Source organism: Mustela erminea, chromosome 8, assembly GCF_009829155.1.
Source record: "Mustela erminea isolate mMusErm1 chromosome 8, mMusErm1.Pri, whole genome shotgun sequence".
Lineage (NCBI taxonomy): Eukaryota > Metazoa > Chordata > Mammalia > Carnivora > Mustelidae > Mustela > Mustela erminea.
In genome coordinates, this window is record NC_045621.1 from 107660651 (window position 1) to 107684707 (window position 24057).

The 24057-nt window shown below is 40.2% G+C and overlaps 1 protein-coding gene across 2 annotated transcripts in view; it reads left to right on the top strand.

Annotated features, from left to right (window-relative positions):
- CNTNAP5 (contactin associated protein family member 5) overlaps window positions 1-24057 on the top strand; it is an 825683-nt gene that overhangs the window by 543257 nt on the left and 258369 nt on the right. For both annotated transcript variants that reach the window (XM_032353926.1, XM_032353927.1), the window contains exon 13: window positions 23595-23795. In XM_032353926.1, coding sequence (XP_032209817.1) covers window positions 23595-23795 — 201 coding nt within the window. The remainder of the gene's footprint in view (window positions 1-23594; window positions 23796-24057) is intronic.

The following is a 24057-nucleotide window of genomic DNA, read 5'->3' on the forward strand; positions in this document are numbered from 1 at the left end:
TTACTTGTTCTTAAATAGGAGTGACTTGTGACACCAGTGTAGGTATAACAAAGTGACCCAGGGAAGAGAGAGAAGGAGGGAGAGAGGGAATGGACAATCGGAACTGAGGGAACAGAGCAGTGTGCAGTGGGGTGGGAGGGTGACTTGTTCTGTGTTTAACTCCAGTTTCTGAAAACACAAAGTTGCTGTTCTCTGCACGTTTGAGCAACATCACTGGGGTAATCACACAGAGAGTGTAAATGGCACCAGACGGCAGGGGACCTGGATTCTCTCTCTGCACCTTGTGCCAGTCAGCTGAGTGGCCCTTGCCTAGTTGCACATAAATAAGACCTGGGATCCTAAAATAAGGACCTGGAGCCAGGTGGTCTCACAGGCCTTCCTCATTTAGCATTCCCTTAGAGATCATTTGAGATTTGACAGAAAAGGGGATGTTTCTCCTAATAAATCTACACACACCTGCATATAGGTATCATGAGGGTAAAGGACAGGTTTTTAGATCAGAAAACAGTAAATTTGAATCACAACTGCATCTGTCTTCTCAATGTGCCCTGGGGGGACACATTCTTTTATTCTAGGTGGCACCTTATTCCTCCCTGGGGATTTATGCCTGTGCATCTTACTTAGCACCAGGTGATCTTGGGAAGATGAGCTCTCCACATATTCACAAAGCAATGGCCCCATTCACTGGAAAGCAGTGTGATCTCTGCATGGGGACAATATGCCAATTCGTGGAAGTAACCTAAGGGGGGTAATTAGGCTTATGTATAAAGTGGACCAAATCTGAACCTCTACACATTTTGACCGTGTGCCTGTTGTTCTGAGTTGGTTCACCATAGCACTGGCGGGTAGGAGAGAGGGAAAACCCACTGTGGAGTGTTGAATGAAATTACGGATGAGGAAGATAAAAAGTTTCTGCAGGAGTGCAGAGTTGGCCTACTTCTATCATCTCTATATATGATTTACTATTCCATTCAGCCCAATATAAGTTTACACATTTCAGGCACTTTGCAGACTGCAAAGGATACAAAATAGCATCTGCATTAGTTTCTCCAGGCTGCTATAACAAATTGAGTGACATAAAAATACCTAGAAGTGTATGTGTCACCGTTCTGGAGGCTGGAAGTCCAACATCGAGGTGCCACAGGGACACACACTACCTATGTACCCTGTAGGGGGGAATTCTTCCTTGCCTTTTCTGGCTTCTGCTGGCTTGCCTAACCTTGGGCATTCCTAGGCCTTAGCAGCAGCACTTCAGTGACTGCCTCCCCAGAATGTCACCCGACTTCCATATGAAAGAGTCACACTTAGCCTTCTCCTTTCCTGTGTCTGTTTCTTCTCTTCTTGTAAGGATATCAGTCATATTGGATTATGATCCACCCTAATGGAGTATGATTTCATCTTAAATTGATTACATTTGCAAGGAACCTATTGCCAACTAAAGTCATGTTCACAAGTGTCAAGGGTTAGTACTTCCACACATCTTTTTGGACAGAATTCAATCCATAAGTGTATCATTTCAGTCTCCTTCAGAAGTTAATCATGGAGAAGCAACAACAGCAATTATAAGGATCACGACAGGGTGTGTACAGTGTTCTGGGAGTCCACTGGAGGGACAACTAATCCAGCCTCCTGCACAGTGGAAGGGCTTTTGATCTAAGATCTATGTGGGGAGTAAGAGTTGCCCAGAAAAAAGGGCAAAGGAGAGCACTTTCAGGAAGAGCAAATGAATGTCAGGAACAAATTCCAAAGGTCCCCTGAGCCTGCGTATTTATGGGGACCAACAAACTCACCAAGATGAGTTGCGAGTTAAGAACACTGAGAAACTCATCAAGCTGAATGAGTAGAAAAGGATCACATTTTCTTGAGTAGGGGCAAGCAAAAGCTGTTGAAGGTCCATAATCCGAACTATAGTTTCAAAGCAAGGAAATCTACTAAGTCAATTCTGGGGAAAAGAAGGAATGTTTTATCATAGACACTTGCTGAACATGCAGACTAGTTAACTGTCTCTGAATGAAAGATGAACCACTTTCTGAGCACCAGTCAGAAGATGCCATCGTCATATCATGCTTAGGCTTTAACACTGTTCTCTTATCTTGAGGACAGCAGACCACTTATAGGCCTTGCTCAAATTAGAGACTGTTTACAAAAGTGTGTGCCTAACAACAGGAAATTATGGGAAGGCGACTACAGAGAAGAGCTAGTAACAGAGGGGCTGTTCCCACCATCATGCGCATAAAGGTGAAGGGAGTGTTACCAGAGTGAGAAGGGGGGCAGCATGTGGAGAAGCCCTGCCTTGTGAGAACTATGACCTCCTGTAGGGGAATAGCCAACTAGGCGCTTGGGGAATGCTCCATCTCTCCTTGTTCCTTCCAGTCTCTTCCCTATTTCTTCACTGAGCAAACCCAGCTAGAATTCAGAAGGCAAGAGCAATTGTTTATATAAAGTTTCTCATCAGTCTTCCTGGGTACAGAGAAGGCAGCAGGCAGATGGAGAGTGCGTTGGTTGGGGGCAAATGGAAAATATCAGTGTTAGCCTGTTTAAAGAACTGTGCAAAAAAGTCTGGGGGAAAAAATGATTAGAATTCATCAAGGAGCAAGGATGGTGGTGAGGCAGGAAATCCCCAAAGCATGCAAATATATGAAGCATGGATTTGTTCAATAGATTCCAAACTGAAGCAGAAATACGTCCCTTTGCAGGTTATATGGGAGTGAGGTTAAGAAGAATGCAAGAGGGGTGCTTGAGTGGCTTAGTCGGCTGAATATCCGACTTGATGTCAGCTCAGGTATTGATCTAATGCACCTTACATTGATCTCAGAGTCATGGGATCAAGCTACACAATTGGTTCCAAGCTCAGAATGGGGTCTGCTTGGTATTGTCCCTCCCCCCATCCCTCTGCCCTTCCTCCCACTTTATCTCTCACTCTCAAATAAATAAAATCTTTAAAAAAAGATGAATGTGAGAAACACAAGCTGAACAAAAGACAAAGAAAGCTAACAAACTAAAAGTTGGTAAGTCAATCAGTTGGTGAATAACTGAGGGACACAGAGACCACTAAGGGAAACCATGGCATGGCATACTAAAACACAATGTTTTGGTAAAGGGCACCCCTGGGCCCTGTGCCACTAGTTGGTTGTAAAAATCTCCTAGACTGGGTGTGGATAATTTTAGCAATGATGTGACGTTTGTGGTCATCCTTAGCTATGTCAATACAATTGGGCTAGTAGGGGAGAGTGCATTTAAGACAATAAGAAATCCAGGAGGACTCAGAATTAGGTTCCTGGAAGAAAATTCAAGTTGGGCTTGCAGAGTGAGTTGGATGCTATAAGGAAGTGAGGGAGTTCCAGGCACTGGGATCAATATAAAGGAGAAGATAGGAATAGAGAAAGACCAGGGCACAGAAAGTAGTTGAAATTAGTGAAACCTTGAGGAATCTGTGCAGGAAATTGGGGTTTAAAATAGGAGAATGAGTCTTTTCAGGTATTTCCTGCTTCCCTCAGTACAGTGGTTAATTTTATGTTTCAACTTGGCTGGACCATGATACCCAGATATTTGGTCAAAAATTATCACTAATATTTCAGTGAGGGTGTTTTTTTGGTTGTTGTTGTTGTTTTGTTTTGTTTTGTTTTTGGATGAGATTAACATTTAAATCAGTGAACTGTGAGTAAAGCAAATTACCCTCCAAAACACGGATGGGCCTCAACTGATAAATTCAAGGGCTTGGTAGAAAAGAGCCTGATCTCTACCAAGCAGAAAGAAAGTCTGCCAGCAGATAGCCTTTAGACTCCAACTGCAGCTCTTTGCCGAGTCTCCTGCTTTCTGGTTTACCCTGCAGGCGTTGGACTTAAAAACCCTCCATGATCTTGTGACCCAATTTCTTGAAACTGATCAGTTGATTGATTGAGAAACAGAAGATAGACTTAGATAGATATAGGTCTGGGTAGATAATTATACTCACATCCCGTTGGCTCTTTTTCTCTAGACAGCTGGGCCTAATAAATTTGGAGTACCTGTAGTTTAGGTATTCCTGTTCTGTGCTCTCCTCTCCTCTCTGTGTACTTCTGCCGTGACACCAATCATACTTCGTTGTAACCCACTAGTGTTTACTTGTGTGTTCCCATGGATCTTTGAGCTCCTTAAGGGAAAATGAGGGACAGGATGTGATGAATCCTAAATCTGCTTTATGTATGCTCCAATGAATTCAGTGTAAATGGAACGCTGAAAAATCCCAGCCAAATTAAAGATTAATTAATACCTTTCCCCTTTTTTTCTTCCCATTCTTGCTAATTTATCTTAGATTAATCCCATTAAATCAATAGCAGTTTGGAACTGTGGCTACTGCCTCAACATCTGATTTAACTGGGTTTGAGACATTTCCACTACATGCTGTGTCTTCCACAAATCCAAGAGTGCAAGTGCCCACATGTTCCCCATAGCCTTTAAGAGTTCCCATTAATGACCTTCCGCAAATCCCTTCTTTTCCTCAAACACAGGAATGACCAGTGGGAATACCACATGTTTTGGATTCACATTGGAATTCAGATTCTAGTACTGGCACATTCCAGCTACGTGACCTTGGACAGGTCATTTAGCATTTCCGGATCTTGGTTTCCTTATCAGTGAAATGAAGATGTGAAGATGTTAAAAATAGCTGCCTTTACAATTAATGTGAGGGTTAGAATATATATGCAAACTTCCCAGCCCCCAAGAGCAAATGGTCATGAAATTGGGTAACCAAACAACCTGATTTGATTATTAATTATGTCCTCATTCTCTCTCACTGCTTGTCCTAGTATAGAAGATAACTGTGTAATCATCCTAGCTGTGAAATATAGTTGTCTCCTTTTGCCAGAAATAAAGTCTGTGCTCCTTCTGCAGGTGCCGTGAGATTTCTGAGGTTCTAGGAGCCTCAAGGGAGCATTTGTGAGGGGAAACTTCTAGTATTGATAAAGCAGAATTAAAAACATGGGGCATTCTGACAAGATATTCCTTAGAACTTGACATTTAAGCTCACTTTACACAGTTTCCATTTTGCCATTTTTAATGTTAACAGTTCATCTTGTCACCATGTTCAAAGATGTTTCCCAGCCTTACAGTGTTTTTCCTCTGTACAGAAGAATTTCATATTGGTATGCAAAACTGTTTGTTTAGAAGCACTAAAAAAAATACATTTATTTTCTCTCTTGATGGATACCAACCCAATTTTGTGTATCTAGACCTATACTGCTATCATCAGGCATTTCAAGGAGTTTACAAGGAATGTTTCGTCAAATCTCTAAAGCAAAACTTGTTTTTCATTCTCAAACAGCTCATAATCCATTTGCAAACCACCCTACAAGTCCCCGTATCTTATCACTCTTGTTATTATGATGCTCTGTTTGTCCCTTCTTTGGCAGTAGGCTCTGTTTTCATTAAAACCCATCAAAGCATGCATAATGGAGTAGGTAGAGAAGCTGCAATTGAAGTCTCTCTAATATTCCTGCACATAATTGTGCAGTGTGATTGCAGGTAATAGATTATTATCCAGACTATTGATGGAAAGAAAGAAACGTGTCCATTCAGTTGGCTCTAAAAGCCTTGCTTTCAAAGTTAAAGCAATGTTTGTGAGTTTACAGTTTGTGTATGGGCTGCACAAGGGTCTGTCAGTATATGAGTTATCCATGACATTGCATGGAACCAACTTATAGCACATTTATCTCTCGCTGAGTTTCTTAGTATGCTGTTAATTTTTGGCAGCTGTATTTTACACCAAGGAGAAGAAGAATTCAGTTGTTGCTGTCTTGCACATCTGTAACAAAGTTCCGTCCTCGTACCTCTTATTGGCATCCCCCTGCTGGCTTCTAGCCCAAACACTGCACTTCCCAAACACACACACACACACACACACACACACACACACACACGGACATAGGCACACATACACAGCACAAAAAGGAAGAATTAACTTCCCTGCCAAAGTCTTCTGCAAGAACAGTTGAGGCTCAAATTATTAAGCTTGCCTTTAATCATATGTTAGATAGCCATCATTGCAGAGGAATGGTTGCCAAATCTTGTCATTTGATTATGGACTATATACTGTTGTGCTGGATATCTTCTGGGTACTGGGTTAATTTGAGACACATAGACACATCACTCTGAAGTGTGCCTGGGTGGCTGGCTCAGTGGGTTAAAGCCTCTGCCTTCAGCTCAGGTCATGATCCCAGGGTTCTGGGATCCAGCTCCGCATTGGGCTCTCTGCTCAGCGGGGAGCCTGCTTCCTCCCCTCTCTCTGCCTGCTTCTCTGCCTACTTGTGATCTCTGTCTGTCAAGTAAATAAATAAAATCTTAAAAAAAAAAAAAGACACATTGCTGTGAAGTACCTGGAATTATTTTTACTTTGCAAATATGTTAATAAGGTTATTAAGTTACAGAAATGGGATTCCAATTACAGCCATCAAACCTAAAGCTGTTCCTTTGTCAGGTGCGTTCTGTCTTACCAGAGGATACTAAAGCCTAAGAAGCACTCTTTCCTCTCTTATTTAAATCAGTATGCCTTGCTGGTCTGCTTGGGCCAGACACTGATGAGGCACTGAGAATGTAAAAATGATTAAGATATGGTCCCCCCAAGTCTACAGTGTTTATAATCCCTTGTCCTTGTTGTACAAAACAAAACAAAACAACAACACCCGAGTCCTCAGCCTTCCCCACTCTGATTCATGTTCCTCCTACAGGCAGAGAGGTCTTTTGAAAATACAGGTCTAGGGGCGCCTGGGTGGCTCAGTTGGTTGAGCGACTGCCTGCAGCTCAGGTCACAATCCTGGAGTCCCGCATCGGGCTCCCTGCTCAGTAGGGAGTCTGTTTTCTCCTGCTGACTTTTCTCCACTCATGCTCTTTCTCTTTCTCTCATTCTCTCTCTCTCTCTCTCTCTCAAATAAATAAATAAATCTTAAAAAAAAGAAAAGAAAAGAAAATACAGGTCTGTGCCTTTCCCCAAGCCCTTCTTCTACCTGTGCAAATTCCAGGCTCCTTAATCATGGCTTACAATTTTGAAAGTCATGGTTATGAGGGTAAGTGAGTTCATATGCATTAATTAAAAGTCTTAGAACAATTCCTGGTATTTATTACATCATTCAAATTATTATAATTAATATCTATTATAATTATTGTCTTGGGACCATGCGCAAGGCCCTTAATCTTTGTATCTCAGTTCCTTTGTCCGTATATGAAGGGTGATGATAACAGAATTTATGATTGGTATGTACGCAATTAAATGAGCTAACATTTTAAAGAATGTCAGAGAGTGACTGACACAAAGTGGATAGTGTAGGAACCATAGGCCTTTCCCCTTTTCTTCATTTCCCTTCCCTAGGAAACATGTCCACTGTGTCTCTAGACATTAGGCTCAGCTCATCCTGGGAGGGAGCCCACAAGCTGTGTCGCCGTTCCTGGGTAACACAAGCACCATTTCCTGCTTGAGACTCACTCATGGGTGACGTATGTGCTGTGGCTCACTAGCAGTTTAATCAGTTGGACTAATACTTATATTGTTGCTTATGTTTCAGAGGGACAATTTGCTCTCCAGAAATTGTTTTCCGTTTTAGGCTGAAGATGAATGGCAATTCAACAGTTTAGAGGAAGGAAGCCTTTTGTTTGAAGTATCTGTTTCCCTGTTTGATAGCTTATGCTATCCATCCACCAAGGTGTGGTGACCTCATAGGGCTTCCAGCAGACTGGTCTCTTAGGTGGAGCCAGGGAGCAGATCTGCTTGTGTTGAATGCATGAGTGTTAAAGTGGTCTCTCTGGGCTAGTGGCAGACGGCATAATCTCCTGCTAAATTGGGCCATTAAATAAAACTACTAAGTCATAAAGCTGTAGCATTACCCTGAAATTAAAGCATTGTCACCTTTGAATTGCCAAGAATTTTAACAGGCACTTAGAGAAATTCCTTTCACACACCCGTTTAGCATGGCCAGTTGACTCCGACCACATGGATGAGAACAGAAGGCTCAGGACAGAAGATGAGAGAGTGATTGCAATGTGATATTCGTTCATTCATTTGCTTATTCACTCATTCACACACACACACACCCTCCACTAATGCAATCACTGATTTCTTGAATTTCTTTTATTCATCTCTCATTTATTTACTCATTAATTCTCTCATGTATTTACTTCCACATTTATTTTTCATGTGTGCAGTTATTTATACATTATTTGCTCATTCTTTTTTTTTAATATTTTATATATTTATTGGACAGAGAGAGAGAGATCACAAGTAGGCAGAGAGAGAGAGGAGGAAGCAGGCTCCCCGCTAAGCAGAGAGCCCGATGTGGCACTCGATCCCAGGACCCTGACATCATGACCTGAGCCGAAGGCAGCGGCTTAACCCACTGAGCCACCCAGGCGCCCCTATTCGCTTGTTCTTAAGTCAGTTAGTCATTCAGATATTCAGTTGGTCATTCAGAAATTAAGCCATTCACATAAACTTTTGGGAACTGACTGATTTAAGGGCCAAGGTTACAAAATGCATGTCTGTCCTTGTCCTCAAGATCTCACAGTTGGAAGAGGGAGACAGATATTGTAAACAGATTATTTACATATGGTGCAAAAAATAAAATAGAAGCCAGTAGATGGTACAGAAATAGCACAAGGAAGGCAGTGGTTGAATCAAGGGTCCAAGGACACGGTGATGGTGGTTGGAGATGTCCTTGAAGAGCTGCTCTCTGCTGGGTTTTGTGGTAGAAACAGCTAACATTTAATTGAGCATCTACTGATACAAGGCACCACACTAGGCACTTTAGTTTCATGATGTCATTCAGTTTTCTTGGCAATCATGTGAAGAAGATACCATTCTTTCCATTTTATAGAGCAGGACACTGAAATTTTGAGGGGCTGAATCACTTGTCGTGGGTCTTACAAGTTGATGTTATCTTGGCCAAAAGTTGGAACTAGCTCTGCAGTTCCTATCACTGGGTCCCTAGGACAGGTGACACAAGCAAATAAAAACTCGTGTGTCCAAACAGAACCTTTCTCTGGCTTCCCCTGGCCTGTTCTGCCCTCAGCCATTGGCCAATATCATAGTGGAAAATTCCTCAAGGAAGTGACCACGATGGAATGAGGTCTCTATAATATCTACCACTTCCCTGATTATCACTTTCCTCATCTTTAAAATGGGGATCATCATACATACCCTTCAAAGTTTTCTAAATATTAGATGAGAATTACAGAAAGCAAAGGTTTTTATATTTTATTTCCCCAAAGAATGACCTGGGATAAAGATTTAAAATTATATTTTCTAGGATATCCCCAGCCATGGGGATAGAATGGTGATCAGAAGTAGCATTTTTATAAGCACCTAAAGATATCAGACTTTGGGAAATATCCCCATAAAGTGATTAGCATAATGCTTAACTCTTAAAAAATCCCCATGCTTATTCATTCCCACTTCTAAGAGGGGGCTCGTCAGTGACTAAAAGACTTGAGCACAGAGCCTATCCTGATCTTTCCTGGTAGACCTTTCACAACACATTTTTATTGTGGATACCTAGCAAAACCCACCTTTTAGTGCTGTGGGGAAAAGGGCCCAGTCTGATCAACCAGTATTTATTGATACTGCTTTGTGTTCAGTGCTGTACAAGCTACTGTAAATGATTAACCTTTTTGCCTAAGGGTCTCGTATTTAATTTCCAGCTCTTAAAGCACTTTTATCTAGGTCATTCTATTTAAGGTCATGTAATCATCTTGTAGATTTGACAGCCATGGAATCTCAGGCACATTAACTTCTAAGAAACTCAATTTCCTCATCTGTATAATAGGGATGATCAGTTACTCTTACATCAATGTGATGATGTGTAGATTAAATAAAATTAAATGAGTGACACGCTTAATAAACTCAATCCAAGATGTGGCATTCTCGAAGAGCTTTTGAAATAGAGGCCATCATCAGCAAGTACCATCATCATGGGAGGTTCTAGATGCTGAAAGAATTTAGAGACAGAAATGATTAAGAAAGCCTTCATAGGAGACGTAGTACTTAGGTTTGATCTTGGAAGGTAGGTGTGCCAAGGGGGTGCAGAAAGGAAGAAAGGGAGAAAAATATCAATCTTCTTGAGCTCAGGAGGGTCATGGATGTGGAGATGCAATGAGCAGGTGCCTAAGGACCCTTGGCCTTCTCTAAGGACTCCTGGCTCACCTGTGGATTCTGATGCAGTGCTACCATTAGGCTGGACAATTTCCTTGTCTGGAAGAGTAAAATAGCAAGTGGGAGTCAAACATGTTTCCTATAAAGCTTGCTTGCTCTTGTTCACTTTTCCTCTGAGCCCAGGATATCTAGGGAAAGATGATGAATCAAAGTCAATCTAGACATTCCACACTTGATCTTAGCCAAAGGGTTGAGAAGCAAGTCCACAGGGAGGGGAAAAAAAAAAAAAAAAGAGGCAAGATGTGCTAGAGCTTCGGATTCCCTTCTCTTCAGAGTAGGGAAATCAGAGGAGACATTCTCTAGGGCCCTTTTTCCTATTACTCAAGTCAAGGATGCACGCATCAGCCCTGTGTTCTCAGTATGCAAGTGTTTGAGTATGTTATATGTATTTGCAGGGAGAAGTTGGTAAGAGACATTGACTGGTTAGACTGTCCATTGAGACAATTTCCACATGGAGTTAAGAGTGCCAGCTCTGAGAATTCTGTCCAACCCTCAAGCCTTGTTCCCAGTTCTGTTCTTCTGGAATACCTATTCCTCACCAACTTCTTTAGACCAAGCTCTCATCCCTTTCTCTTATGAAGCTTCTTTGCCTGTCATAATTCTTATGACTCCTCCTTCAATTCATGTACTAGACGAACATGTGCCAAATGTATCATGGTCATTAAGAGCATGGACTTGGTTTGAATCCAAACACTAGTGCTTCTTAATTTTATCAATTCAGGTGATGTAGTTGAGTTATTTGGCTTCCCTATTTCTCAGTTTCCTCTTCTGTAATGAATAACTGAAATTATTTTTAAGGTGTTATGAGGCTTATATGAGATGACTGATGTAACCTATAAGAAAAAAATGCCTGGCATTGTATACCTAATACATGATAGTTATTATTATTTATTTTTACCACCATAGCCCCCAAAACCTTGACTCTGGTTTCTGGGAATGAAGTAAAGCAAGTAACTAATAACTTTTATGAGTGTACAGCACCCGATATATTGAAAGCACTCCCTAAAACTAATTCAACATTATTAATAAATATGCACTTGAAAATGGATATGCTACCATGTGTGAATGGTTGAATTTGAAACTTACTTCTGCTATTTGATAATTCTTGGCTAATTAGTCCTTAGCCATGTGTGTGTTGGTATAGGGCACACACAAATGAATTTGTCAGAGCATAGTAGAATAGCTTTGAGCACTTACCAAAGATGAAGTACTGTGCTAAGCGTTATTTTTTCCCCTAAAGTTTTTATTCAAAAATATTCAAACTTACAGAAAAGTTGAAAGAACACTAATACCAGCATCCATACACTTTTCACCTAGCTTCCCCAAACATTAAAATTTTGCCGCATTTGCACATTCGTGCCACTCTCATCTCTGTGTCTCTCTCTCTCTCTCCTATCTCCCCCATCCCCCTTCCTTCTGGTGTAAAAGCTTTTTTTTTTTCCCTGAAATTTTTGAAAATAAGTTGTAGACATACTGATAATTTAAACCTAAAGACCTTCTGTTCATATCTTTAAGAACAGAGATATTATCCTACATATAACCATAATACCAAAGCCATGCATAAGAATGTAAACATGAATTCAATCAGAAATCTCCAATATATGGTCTGTCTTAGTCCCTACTGTGTCTTTTGTAGCAGCATCTGTTTTTTTATGTCTTTTCAGGATTCAAGGAGTGCCCACATGTTGGATTTGGTGGCCATATCCTTTAGTCTGTTTTAACTAGAAAATCCCTGCCCCCAACCCATCACTTTCATACGGTTTTCATTACTAACTTTTTTAAAGAGTACCAGCCAGTTGTTAAGCAAAATGTTCCATATTTCTTTAGACTTTTTGTTAATTTCTTTATTGTTGGAATACTTTGGCAGAAAACCTCATGGGTGATGTTTGTCTTCTTCAGTGTATGCCACTAGGAGGCACATGATGTTATTGGGGAGGTTCAACCCCATTGCTGGCTAAAACACTTGTGCCAGTTCTCTGTATGGTGAAGGTGATTTATAATCAGTGAGTTGCCTGTGGGGTTATATGCAGATGCTGTGTGAATACCCAGTTCCCCAACATTTCCTCCCAGTCCGGGAATGACCCTGACCCATATGCTATTACACTGGAATTTGTAAAATGTTGTTTTACTAATCCTATAATTCCTTCTGCATTTTCAGCTGTCATTCTGCATTCTTCTCTACAGAAGAGCTTTTTTTCCCCCCAGAAAAGCTTTTTATTCCTTGCCCTGTCTAACCTCTCTTGTGTTGCTCTAGATTCATAAGTTACTTAATTTTAAAATGTTACTATTATCATTATATTTTTTTGGTATTCAAGTTGCCCCAAATATAGCTAGTCATGGTCCCACTAATTGTGCTTGTATGTCTTTCTTACCTGTCTCCATTAATCTTGGAGTACTTCCTTGTTTTCTAGCACCAGATGTTACCTTGAATTTGCCTTGCTTACATCTAAACTCAGCTGTTTTCCCAAAGAAGCAAAAGACACATTTTGTAGTAAATGGTATTTGGAAATTGGGATCTAGGTGTTAGGTTTGCTTATTACTTCTAGTTCATTGCAGTGGACAGAACTTGAAAATGTGTGTGTGTGTGTGTGTGTGTGTGTGTGTGTGTGCATGTGTGTACACAGATGCTTAAATTATTTCTTATGGTTATTTCTAATGTTAATGGAACATTGTTGGATTTTTCCTCATCATTCTCTTTTCCATATATCTCTCTCTTCTCTCAGAGTAACAACCTGTCTCAACAATACCAATATATTTACTCATTTGTTCTACCTGACAATATGCACAAAATAGTTTCAGAGTCACATCAACTATATCACTACCAATAATAAAGTAAAGCATAACATTTACTGAATTTTAACCAGTTCTTAGATTATATTCTACCAAGGTGTATGGCTAGACAGAATACCTCATTAAAAAGTCACTTGAATTAATATTTCCTTATTTGTCATTTTAAAAATCTATTTAATATACAGTTAGGCTTTTTGTTTCTGCTTAATATTCAGTTTTAGGGGGCACCTGGGTGGCTCAGTTGGTTAAGCATCCGATTCTTGGTTTTGGCTCAAGTCATGATCCTGACAGCAAGCCCTGTGGAGGGCACACTTTGTGCTGAGTGGGGAGTCTGATTGGGATTCTCTTTCTCCGCCTCTCCCCCAACTAATGGAGCCTCTCTCTCATTCTCTAAAATAAATAAAACTTTAGAAAATTATTCCAATTTAGTGTTTGTCTCTTTTTATCCTTTTCATTTAATTATATATTTCATTAATGACTTTCCAGAATATTTACATGTTACAAAACCTAAATATAGATATTATATATGCTTATATTTGTATACTTACATAATATATACTTTTATATTTATATTATATATAATATGGTTGTCCAAAGATGTCTTACTCTCTCTATGGCATTCACCCTCTTCTTACCCATCTTCTCTTGGTTATTGGTTTTATTGGTTTACCCTTCCTGTGTGTTTTTTTATTGTTTCTGTATTCTTGCATACAATGTAGCAGAGTCTTTTTTACCTTAATGACTTGATCTTGTCATTTACAGTACTTTGTGGAACACATTATAAATCCGTTTAGAAAGGTCTTGTGTGGTCCTTATTATGCATGCATAGTATTTCATTGTGCCAGTTAACTATGCTTTGTTCATTCAGAAACCTCTTGGTGGATATTTGATTTTTTCCCTTTTTTTAGATATATGTATTTGAAAGAGAGAAAAAGAGAGTGAGCATGGGAGGGGAGGGGCAGAGGAAGAAAGAGAGGAAGAGGGAGAATTCCAGTCAGACTCTGCATGGATTGTGGAGCCCAAAACAGGGTTTGATCTCATGACGGCGAGATCCTGACCCCAGCCAAAACCAAAAGTTGGATGCAAAACCAACTGAGCCACCCCAGGCACCCCTGAATTTCTTCTTCAATGTGCTGCTTTTGCAATAGATATTCTGGGCTACAGAGCAGAATTTTAAGTACATATCTAAACACACTTTCCCATCCTTTATCACTTACCTGTTGATTTCAGGAGATCTCACTAGAATCAGTGAAATCCTGGCAATCTGTTGGATGTTTAGATTCATGGTAAGTGAATGCCCACTCTGGGTCAAGTGTTCAGCATACAAAGATTTACAGGATTGTCTTTTGCCTTGTAGAGCTTATGGTTTAACGGGGAGATTGAAGTAAACAAGTTGTTATCATGGTTCTTGAGCAAGACCAGAGCTGGATGTTGGGGGAGTTAGAAGACGCTTCCCACAGCAGAAGACACTGGTGCTCTGGCAATATCATCCATACTGTGATGAGCTCCAAAGCAGAGTTGTCTGCTGAAAGAAAGATGAATCATTCCATGCTCCTCTTTGAGTGTCTTTTTATCAATCACTTCTAGAACCAGAATATAAGATCTGTAAAACGAAATGTTAGGCAGTCAGAGATTTATTGTGGCCTTGTCTTTCTTTGTGTCCTTGTAAAAGGAGATATAAATGTTTCCCTTGGATAGTCCTTCTCAGGATTATGGAAAGACCTTTACAGTCAGCTTTCTCCCATCTAGACCCCTGAAATCGATCTTGGCTACTTTAGCTCTTCTTAACAAAGGAATGGAAACTACTTATTCTGTACTTGTGTCCCAGATAATGAACTATCCTGTCTCAATATTTATCTCATTTAATACACATGATTAAGTGTGAGGTAGAGATCACATCTTGCTTGTATTTTGAGAAAACAGAGGTTCAGAGAGGTTGAAGAGCGTGTTCAGCATCACTCATCTAGGAAGTCCTAGATGTAGGAACTAGGTTTAGATCTGTATGAGTCCCAGCTTTTTCGTCAGAATGTACCAAAAGAGTACCTGCTACAAAGGTACTCCTAAAGACTTCATAAATACTCCTAACAGCAACCAAACCCTGACCACAAACCCCATAGCCCTCTTCCCTTTAGTGATTTTGGTGTGGAGTCCCCTTTCTTCCCTCCTCTGCCCAGAAGGCAGGCACACCTGGCTTGTTCACACCTACCCTTAAGCCCCACAGTGTTTGGGTCTGGGTTTCCATGTGAACTTCTCTCCCAGAACCACCCGAGAATGCCCTGAGCTCCGGGTCCAGAGTGTCATTTAACCTTATACACTTCGTCCTAACTTCCCAGTCCCTAACATAATGTTCTGCACACTCCACACATCTAATACATTCTCCTTGAATAAGCCAGTGAATAACAAACCATCAAGTATGGTACAATGTGCGTGGAGTCTGGTCTAAACCTCCTGCCACCCTCCACCCCCGCCCGACCATAAAACAGATTTCCCAGGTCTCTGTGATCATACCACCTATTTTAAAGCAAGGCAAGAGAAAAATAACCCCCAAAAAGGTACATAAAAAGTAAAGGCTCCAGCGAAGTAGGAGAATAAATCACAGTCAAGTATGTTGTCTGGAAATCATAAAGCGTGGCCCGCGCAGGCAGGTGGAGGAGCGGTAATGGCCAGAAGCAGGCCCCAGCACCCGCGCGCCCCTTGAGCTGCGGTATCTGCGTTCCAGCTAATGCATCGCGCAGGGCCCCTAGCAGGGGCCATAAACCGGTAATGCGCTCCCCGCCAGCAGCAGAAGGCCAGAGCTGAAAGCGGCCGCATCTGCAGTGGTTTGTTGTAGCGCCGCACAGATGGATTCTAGCACAGGCTGCTGATGGACGCGCCTGGGAGGAACACAGCTCCTGTGAGAATTTGAAGCCCTTTAAAGGGGTTGGAAATTGTTTTACACCGATTGTGCCACTTCCTTTTGCCGGCTGAGGAGAACGTGGCATTGACCCCCTCAGCACAGGTTCCCATAACTGTTTCTGTTAATGAAATGATCCTTCCCTATGCTCCCTGAGTGGCTACATCAGCGGGGCTGATAGCAGTGGACTTTGGTTTTCTTTCGGGTACCCAGACTGTGTGCTCAACATTCCCGTGTGTTTTATTTCATTCTCACATCATCGTTGCACGGTGGATTAAACCCAGTTTATAGGTGATAAAACTGAGGCTTGGGGAGGTGAAATGTCTCTGCAAGTATTCAGCATGTGAGCTGGTAGTGTCCACTGAGCCTGCAGATCCTGGTGCACTCACTTTTCTTCCTTGCATCTGCCTCCCTTAACCAGAGAAGTCCTTGCCAACCTGATATTTACTCAGCAGTCATTGCCTGTGATTTAAGTGCAGAGATAAGGTACATACATATGAAAAATTAAATAACTACCAATGCAAAATGACAGGAGATGTCACTAGAATGTACATACGTAGATGGCAAATGAGTGGTACAGGCAGTGGTTTGAGGATTATTTAAGCTGTCTTTACCCTTGGCACAGAAAATTCACTTTGTCAACATAGATAACTGTACCAGAAGTGACCCCAGGGACCTTAATATAGACTTGCTTTATTACAATAGGATCGTAAGTGAATTGGCACACTTTTCAAAGGACTATAAGCAGCTCCCCACAGTGATTTAAGTTCAATTAAGCTGGGTATTGACAATCTGTAGACTTCCCTTCCTCCCACGCTTTGTGATAGAAAAATTTCACATTTTCTTTTGGCCCTTGCAAAGAGATAGATATGTGTGTAGAATGAGGTCTTATTAATCAGAGTTACTTCTTGTCTTGCTCTCCTTTTTTACTTTCCTTTTATTTGTTCTTTCTTCTGAGTGGTGATCTCCATGGTAACAAATAGAATAGCTTATATCATCTATAATTACTGCTATTATTAATAATAATAATGATCATCATCATAATAATAGCAATCAGATAAAATGAGAGAAAAAATTTTGAAAGAAAATTAAATTGTGGCTCTGTATGTAAACAGTTTACAGTTTCTGAAATGAGAGCAGGAGAAACCAGAGGTCACATAGAAACGCAGAATGAGGGTCCATAGAGGGCTTTCTGGGGTGATAACTGGAAAAGATTTTACAACAGAGATGAAGATACAGAAAGTTCTAGAGCATCCTATCATTACTACTGTGCTAGCACTTTGTGCAACCTCTTTTTCTTTTCTTTTGCTTTGATATTGCTGGTGATCATATTAAATGTGTGTGTGTGTGTGTGTGTGTGTGTGTGTGTGTGATCTTATAATGAAACTTCTTTTACATTTGGATCACTACACATGCATAGAAGAGCTGCTTTGACAATGCTAGAAAAAATAACCTAGAAGAAAACAAACAGTGGTGATTAACTAATCTTGTCACTTGACAATGATTTCCTGAAGTCCTAGAAAGTGCTCGATGGCAGCCTAAGCTCTGGAGGTCTGAGGATGAAAGACTTTTGTAGACCTGTCCATTCTCAAGGAAAACATTGTGGTCTTTCCTGGGCAAGCTCCTATAACATCCATTCCCAACCCTGCCCCCACCAGGTCTCTGGGGCAGCCTCACTTACTTTTACTTATTAAGTTTTTAGTTTTATTTATTTATTTGAGAGAGAGAGAGTGCATAAGCAGGGTGAGGGGGCAAAGGGAGAAGAAGCAGGCTCTCCACTGAGCAGGAACCTCGAAGTGGGGCTTGATCCTGGGACCCTGGGATCATGATATGAGCTGAAGACAGATGCCCAACTGACTGAGACACCCAGGCACCCCAAGCCTTACTTACTTTTAATCTCAAGAATACTTATGATAGCCTGAGATATTTGTCATTCTTCTGTACACAATTTTCCCCCCAAACAATGGCAAGCTTTTAGAGAGTTAGGCAGTACATCATCCTTCTGGGCAGGTATCCCTGTGGCTGGCTCAGTAGTAATTGGGTACATATTTGAACATAAGAATGAAGGATATACTTCATATTCTGGGAGATCTCTTAGCTTTATGGGAAGATGGATTTCAAACCTAAATTCACAATGTAGTGTAATAAATGCTTTGGTTGCCTCTGTAAAATACATTGTTATGTCTGTGAAATGATGCTTTAGAATTTTATCGCATATGCTTCTTGATGTCCATGGCCTGTATAATGTATAATGTATAATGGTAACAAATAGCAGGTGAGGGTCTTTGTAATGTCTTGCCAGTACATCGAGCATCCTTAAACAACATCCCTCCATTTCTTCAAAGTTCTAGTAATTAAAACAGCACAGTACTTCCATTAAAAAAAAAAAATAGACATATACACCAACAGAACAGAATGAGGAACCCAGAATTACACTCCCATAAGTGCGTTCAATTAGTATTTGAAAAGGGAGCTAGGAACATTCATTGGGAAAGGATAGTATCTTCAACAAATGGTGCTGGAAAAACAGGATAGCCACATGCCAAAAAAAAAAAAAAAAAAAAAAAGCCCTATTTATACTACTCACAAAAATTAACTCTAAATAAATTAAAAATTTAAACATAAGACCTGATACCATAAAAATCCTAAAAAATATAAGGAAGTTGCTCCTTGACATTGGTCTTGGCAACAATTTTATGACACCAAAAGTACAAACACAAAGAATAAAAATCAACAAGTGGGACTACATCAAACACAACAAAGCAAGCCATCAAAAAAATAAAAATGGAACCTATGAAATGGGAGAAAATATTTTCAAACTATGTATCAGATTAAAAAACAAATACATAATTACTGTTACTTTAAACTAAGATCTTTAGTGAATTGAGTAAATCCTGCTGCCAGTTCAAAAGTCTCCAAATGTAGTTTTCCCACAGAGAATTTGTCTTGGATAATTTAATACATATATTCCTTTGAACAAGTTAGAAAGATGGGACTATGCTTCTCATCATTGGACTGAAAGGCAATACACAGTAAGAAATAATAAAGAATGACCTGAGTAGCAAAAAAGTAATAGCAGAAGCAGTGTTTTTCTAGGTTTCTGGGATCATGAGAACTAACCAACATATTTAATTGACAAGATTTCAGGAAGTGAAAGGGATACAAATAAATATAGAGACACATGAAACAAATCCAAAGTGAAAAGATAATTGAAAAAGAAGGTAATAACTAATTATACACAGTAACAGCTATGTTACAAGAAATTGCGGCCCCTCCCACTTGTTAACTTCATTTGCTGGATGAGCTCCTCACCCTCAATTCTCTAAGAAACAAAGTTGGGGTCCTCAGTCTCATGTTATAGAAAAGTTTTAATGTATAGATTATTTATTTATTTATTTATTTATATTTGCATGCCAGAAACCCTATTATATGTCCATGTGAAACATGGTGCTGAATCACTGTATTATCATGGATAAAAAGATTGATATTAATATCCCATTTTCCAAAGTGGAAATTTCAGAAGTTAATGACTTGCCCAAAACCTCACTGGTGACATGTAGCAGAACAGTTTCCAAAGGCAGGCAGGTCTCTAAAGCCAGGTTGTCTCATGGCACCTTGAAGCACTAAAAGCACCTCCAGAGATGAGAATATATGCCCTGTAGTAGAAGGTCCAGTCTGGGGCAGACCAGCAGAAGGTGGTGCTTGGAGCCTGGAGGGTTTTATGATGTTCTCCTAATCATAGCATTTAGATAATCTACTCCTCCACCCCTGAGTGTAACTGGACTTTCTTAGGTTAAAGGCAAATCTCTAAAGGTTTCCTTGTGTGAGGAGAGTTCAGGTTCATAGAACTTCAGGAAGAGTCCATTTTCTGTTCCAGGTCTCTTGAAACTGGTGTGTTTTCCTCATGGATCTGCAGAGAAATGGTCAGCTTCAGTGTGTCTCTACCCCCTTCTTGAAATGACTCATGTGTCTTCCTTTATATTCTGGGAAAGATTTCTGTTAACAAAAACTATAGTTCTTACTATAGTTATATAGAGGCCATCTGCTCCTTGAAGTTATTGTTAAAAATAGCAGCATTTGATATCTGCAGGATCCTTGGGACAGAGATGATATACCTTTTGTATAATAAGCATATACAGATTACTGTGGAATGTTTAATAATTCAGTTAATAATGGGCTTTCTCACACAAACCGTCTCACTTAATCTTTACTAACTCTCCTGTAGAGCTGGTATCATTTCTGCTTTCCAGATACTGCTACAGAGGAAACTGATATTTAGAGAAGTAATGATTTGACCAAGGCTGCTTGAGGTGGCACAGAAATCCAGATCTTCTCACTGCAGAGCCCAATCTGTGTCCGTAAATATCCATGCACCCATTGACTTAATTGACTATCTTTAACATTTAGCTTCATGGGTTCAATTTCAGTTAAAGCACGTGTACGTTCATGAGTGGATTCCCACCAACATCTACCTAAAAGACTGTTCAAAATGAGTATTACTTGTTTGAAAATCCTTAGAGCTAAACTTCACATACACATTCCCTAGCTAAAACCACATGTTCCTATCTTAGACCAGACATCAAGAGCATCAGGCACCAAAGCCAACTTACATGAGTGGCATCGACCTCTAGTCTTTTTATATTTTGTCAGAGTGCAGAACTTAATCTGTACCTGCTATCAATGAAACTGCGAGAAGGGAAAAAAAAAAAAAGGCAAAAAGAAATAGTATCCAATTACCTCCTTCTTTCCAATCTTTCTTCTGCTATCTCCCAGGAGGAAAAAGTAGTCTGAGGACAAAGGGCATCTTTGAAAGGAAAGCCAGCTAAGAGGCCTAGGTTTCATGTAATCATCTCTCCTCTTGTTACTCATACTGTGTTTTCAGGGCTCGTGAATCATGGAGAGCACTTCAGAGCTCTTAATTGTTCCTTTGTATCTTCTGTGTATTTGCATATATCAAAAAGTGCCAATACTTTAGTTTTTAGAACTTCCATTCACCCTCAGGTCCCAGAAGGCAGGGCTGGCAACATTAGTGGCTTTAAAATGAAAGGTTGTCTCTCCTACACATTTTCCTATTCCATCTTGCTAAAGGTAGAATATGATTCTGGCAATATGACTCAGTGAGTAAATGAATAAGCAAATCAATGAATGAATGTATGAATAAGTAGATGAATGGATATATGGATATAAGAATCTGTGTGTATTTGTAAGGAAATCTAAATTCATATGATTTAATGATGCTATTTGGACCACTTCTGGCATCAGACTGGACACAATGAGACTGGGGACAAGTTTATTTTCTCTCTCTAAGGCTTCATATGTCTATACCACTATGTGTATATGTGTATGTCTGTGTCTTTATCTATAGCTATATCTGTTTATATGTGTATGTATATGTATGTGTGTGTGTGTCTGTATACACATATATCTACATTGAATATATATATATATGTGTGTGTGTGTGTGTGTGTATATATATCTACATTGACATCTACAATGGAGGATTGTTATCTGTACCAGATATAAGGTATATAAAATGACCTCACATGAAACAGTAACACAGCATCTATACATTAGACTGGGTGGTTCTGTTTTTCTTCTACAGACCATGGGCATTTCAAAACTGTCACTCTTTATTTCTCTTTCTATGCTATTGTGTTATTAAATAATTACTTTTCTCTGATAATTTATCAGATTTTTTCTATATTTTGGAGTAACAGGTTAATTATTGCCAATTAGAATTTATGTCCTATTATTACTTCCAAAGTCAGAACTTTCAGTCTGATTCGTTTTTCAGACTTTATAGAAAATGTACCATTAAACATTGTAGACATGGTTATCACTGGACTGGTTTTAGGAAATAGTCTGAAGATGAATCAGAATGCTTGAACAGTTTACTATTTTTGCTGCAAGAAATATTTCCTTTTCTGGAGTTGGAAAATTCTTTAGAGATAATGGAAACGAAGCTTTCTTTCTCTCCTCTCTCTTTCTAACACAGTGAAACAGAAGTGCAAGCAATGATGTTACTTCTCCCAAGTCACATACAGAGTTAGGGTAGAGAAAGTATTAAAACTGGGGATCTAGCTTGCCTGTGCTTTTCCTTTTTACCTAAATCTGCTGACAGCTGTGATCCTGCTTCTTAGTGGTACTAATTAATGATAGTTATTTTTAGTGCGGGCAGTCATCACTATGGTCTAATAGAAATGTGTTGGGTCATTTCTTTACTTCCTAGACCTTGGTTTCCTCCTTTATAAAGACTAGGAGGGTGGAGTAGGAGGGAAACCACATGATAGCTATGTTAAGTTATTTTTCAGCCCTGAGAATCTATGAAGAGTAATGGTGTTATTATGTGGGTAAGATTCTCGGATGACAAAAGCTTTTCGAGTCTTCCTATTTCCTCCTTTATTTGTGAGCATGTTCAGAATGAAATTCTATGTCCAATTGCAGTAAAGGCTTTAGTCTAGGTTATTAGTACAGAATGTCTGATAGAACTCAGACAGATCTATCTCTTAGTATAGAATGTCTGATAGATCTCAGCCTTGCAACTTCATCTGTTTGCTTGTTATTTCATAGAAACAGCCCTGCGGCCGGGACTGCCACCTTTTTCTTCTTCTTCTTTTATTTTTATAATAAAACTGAGCCCTAGAAAAGTGAAGGGGTTTGTCCAGGCTTCTTGTTGGCAGAGAGAGGTTTCAAATACACATCTCTCAAGCTGTAAAACTTTAATTTCTCTTCTTTCTCTTCGCCTTACATTCCTACCTGTAGCAGGTGAAGTGTGACCTCCAAACGTGTCGTGAAGGTCCTCATCTCTGCATGTTATTTTATTGTAAACCTCTTAAAATAATTTTTTGGCAAAGAGAGGATGCATAGAGAATTAAAAAAAAAAAAAAAAAGAACTTCAGTTAAGTGCCTTGTATGTATAGTGTGGATCATACAATCTCATCATTGTTAATTAGGTGTATTTTTTTTTATTTGTTTATTTGACAGACAGAGATTACAAGTAGACAGAGAGGCAGGCAGAGAGAGAGAGGGGGGGAAGCAGGCTCCCTGCCGAGCAGAGAGCCAGATGCGGGACTCGATCCCAGGACTCTGGGATCGTGACCTGAGCCGGAGGCAGCGGCTTAACCCACTGAGCCACCCAGGCGCCCTAATTAGGTGTATTTTACAGGTACTTTCTATACGGAGATCTTTCTGTGTACAGGAAACATTCAATGTGATACTTGTGTTTCTATGAGATAGTTATCTGTGCTAGTGTTTGTCTCATGGGGGGAGTGTGTGTCAGGAGCTGGAAGCATGAGTTTTGCAGTCAGACACCCTGGTTTCCTGTTCTTGCTTGGTCACTTGCACAAGGGTAAGCTGCTCAACCCTGCTCATTCACTTTCCTTTCATTTCTAACATGGCATTTCTAACTTCTTCAGATTTAGGTAATGTCTGTTTAAAATGATATGATGGGAATTAAATGCTTAGCATAAAGTGTTCCACAAATTTAGTTCTTATAATTACTAACCCCCGTATTAACTCTGGGAGGAACTTTATGAGAAACAGAAATTCTCTGTCGTTTTTATCTGTGTAAGTGGAGCATTCAGGCGGATTGATTGCCCCATGTTCAGCCAAGCATCACATTGCTTATGAGATCCTCTTCCGGACCCTCCCTCCCCCGGCTTTATTGGGTTATACAAGCATGGTCCTCTTTTGACCTTCCCTTCTAATGTTTCCTTCCTTATGTTTTCTGGACAGAGGACAAGATTTGGACATCAGTGCGGCACAATAACACAGAGCTGACGCATGTGCGGGGTGCAGACCCTGAGAAGCCCTACACCATGGCCTTGGATTATGGTGGCAGCATGGAGCAGCTGGAAGCCATGATTGACAGCTCAGAGCACTGTGAGCAGGAGGTGGCCTACCATTGCAGAAGGTCCCGCCTGCTCAACACACCAGGTAAGGCTCAGCCCCTCTCCTCTGTGTGAACCATACAGGATGACCACAGACAGCCCTGGAAAACATGGAATGTCAAGGAGGGGGCATCTGCAGTGATGGCTGTTCACTGCGCAGTTGAAAGAAATAAAGTCAGGAAAAGACTGGGGATGGACTCATCCTGGCTTTGATTCCCAAGTGTGACCTAAGGGAAGGCTCTCATGGTAGCCTCTCAAGGTTCCATCCTCATCTTCAAGAAGAAAATGGTGACAACATGCATCCTTCA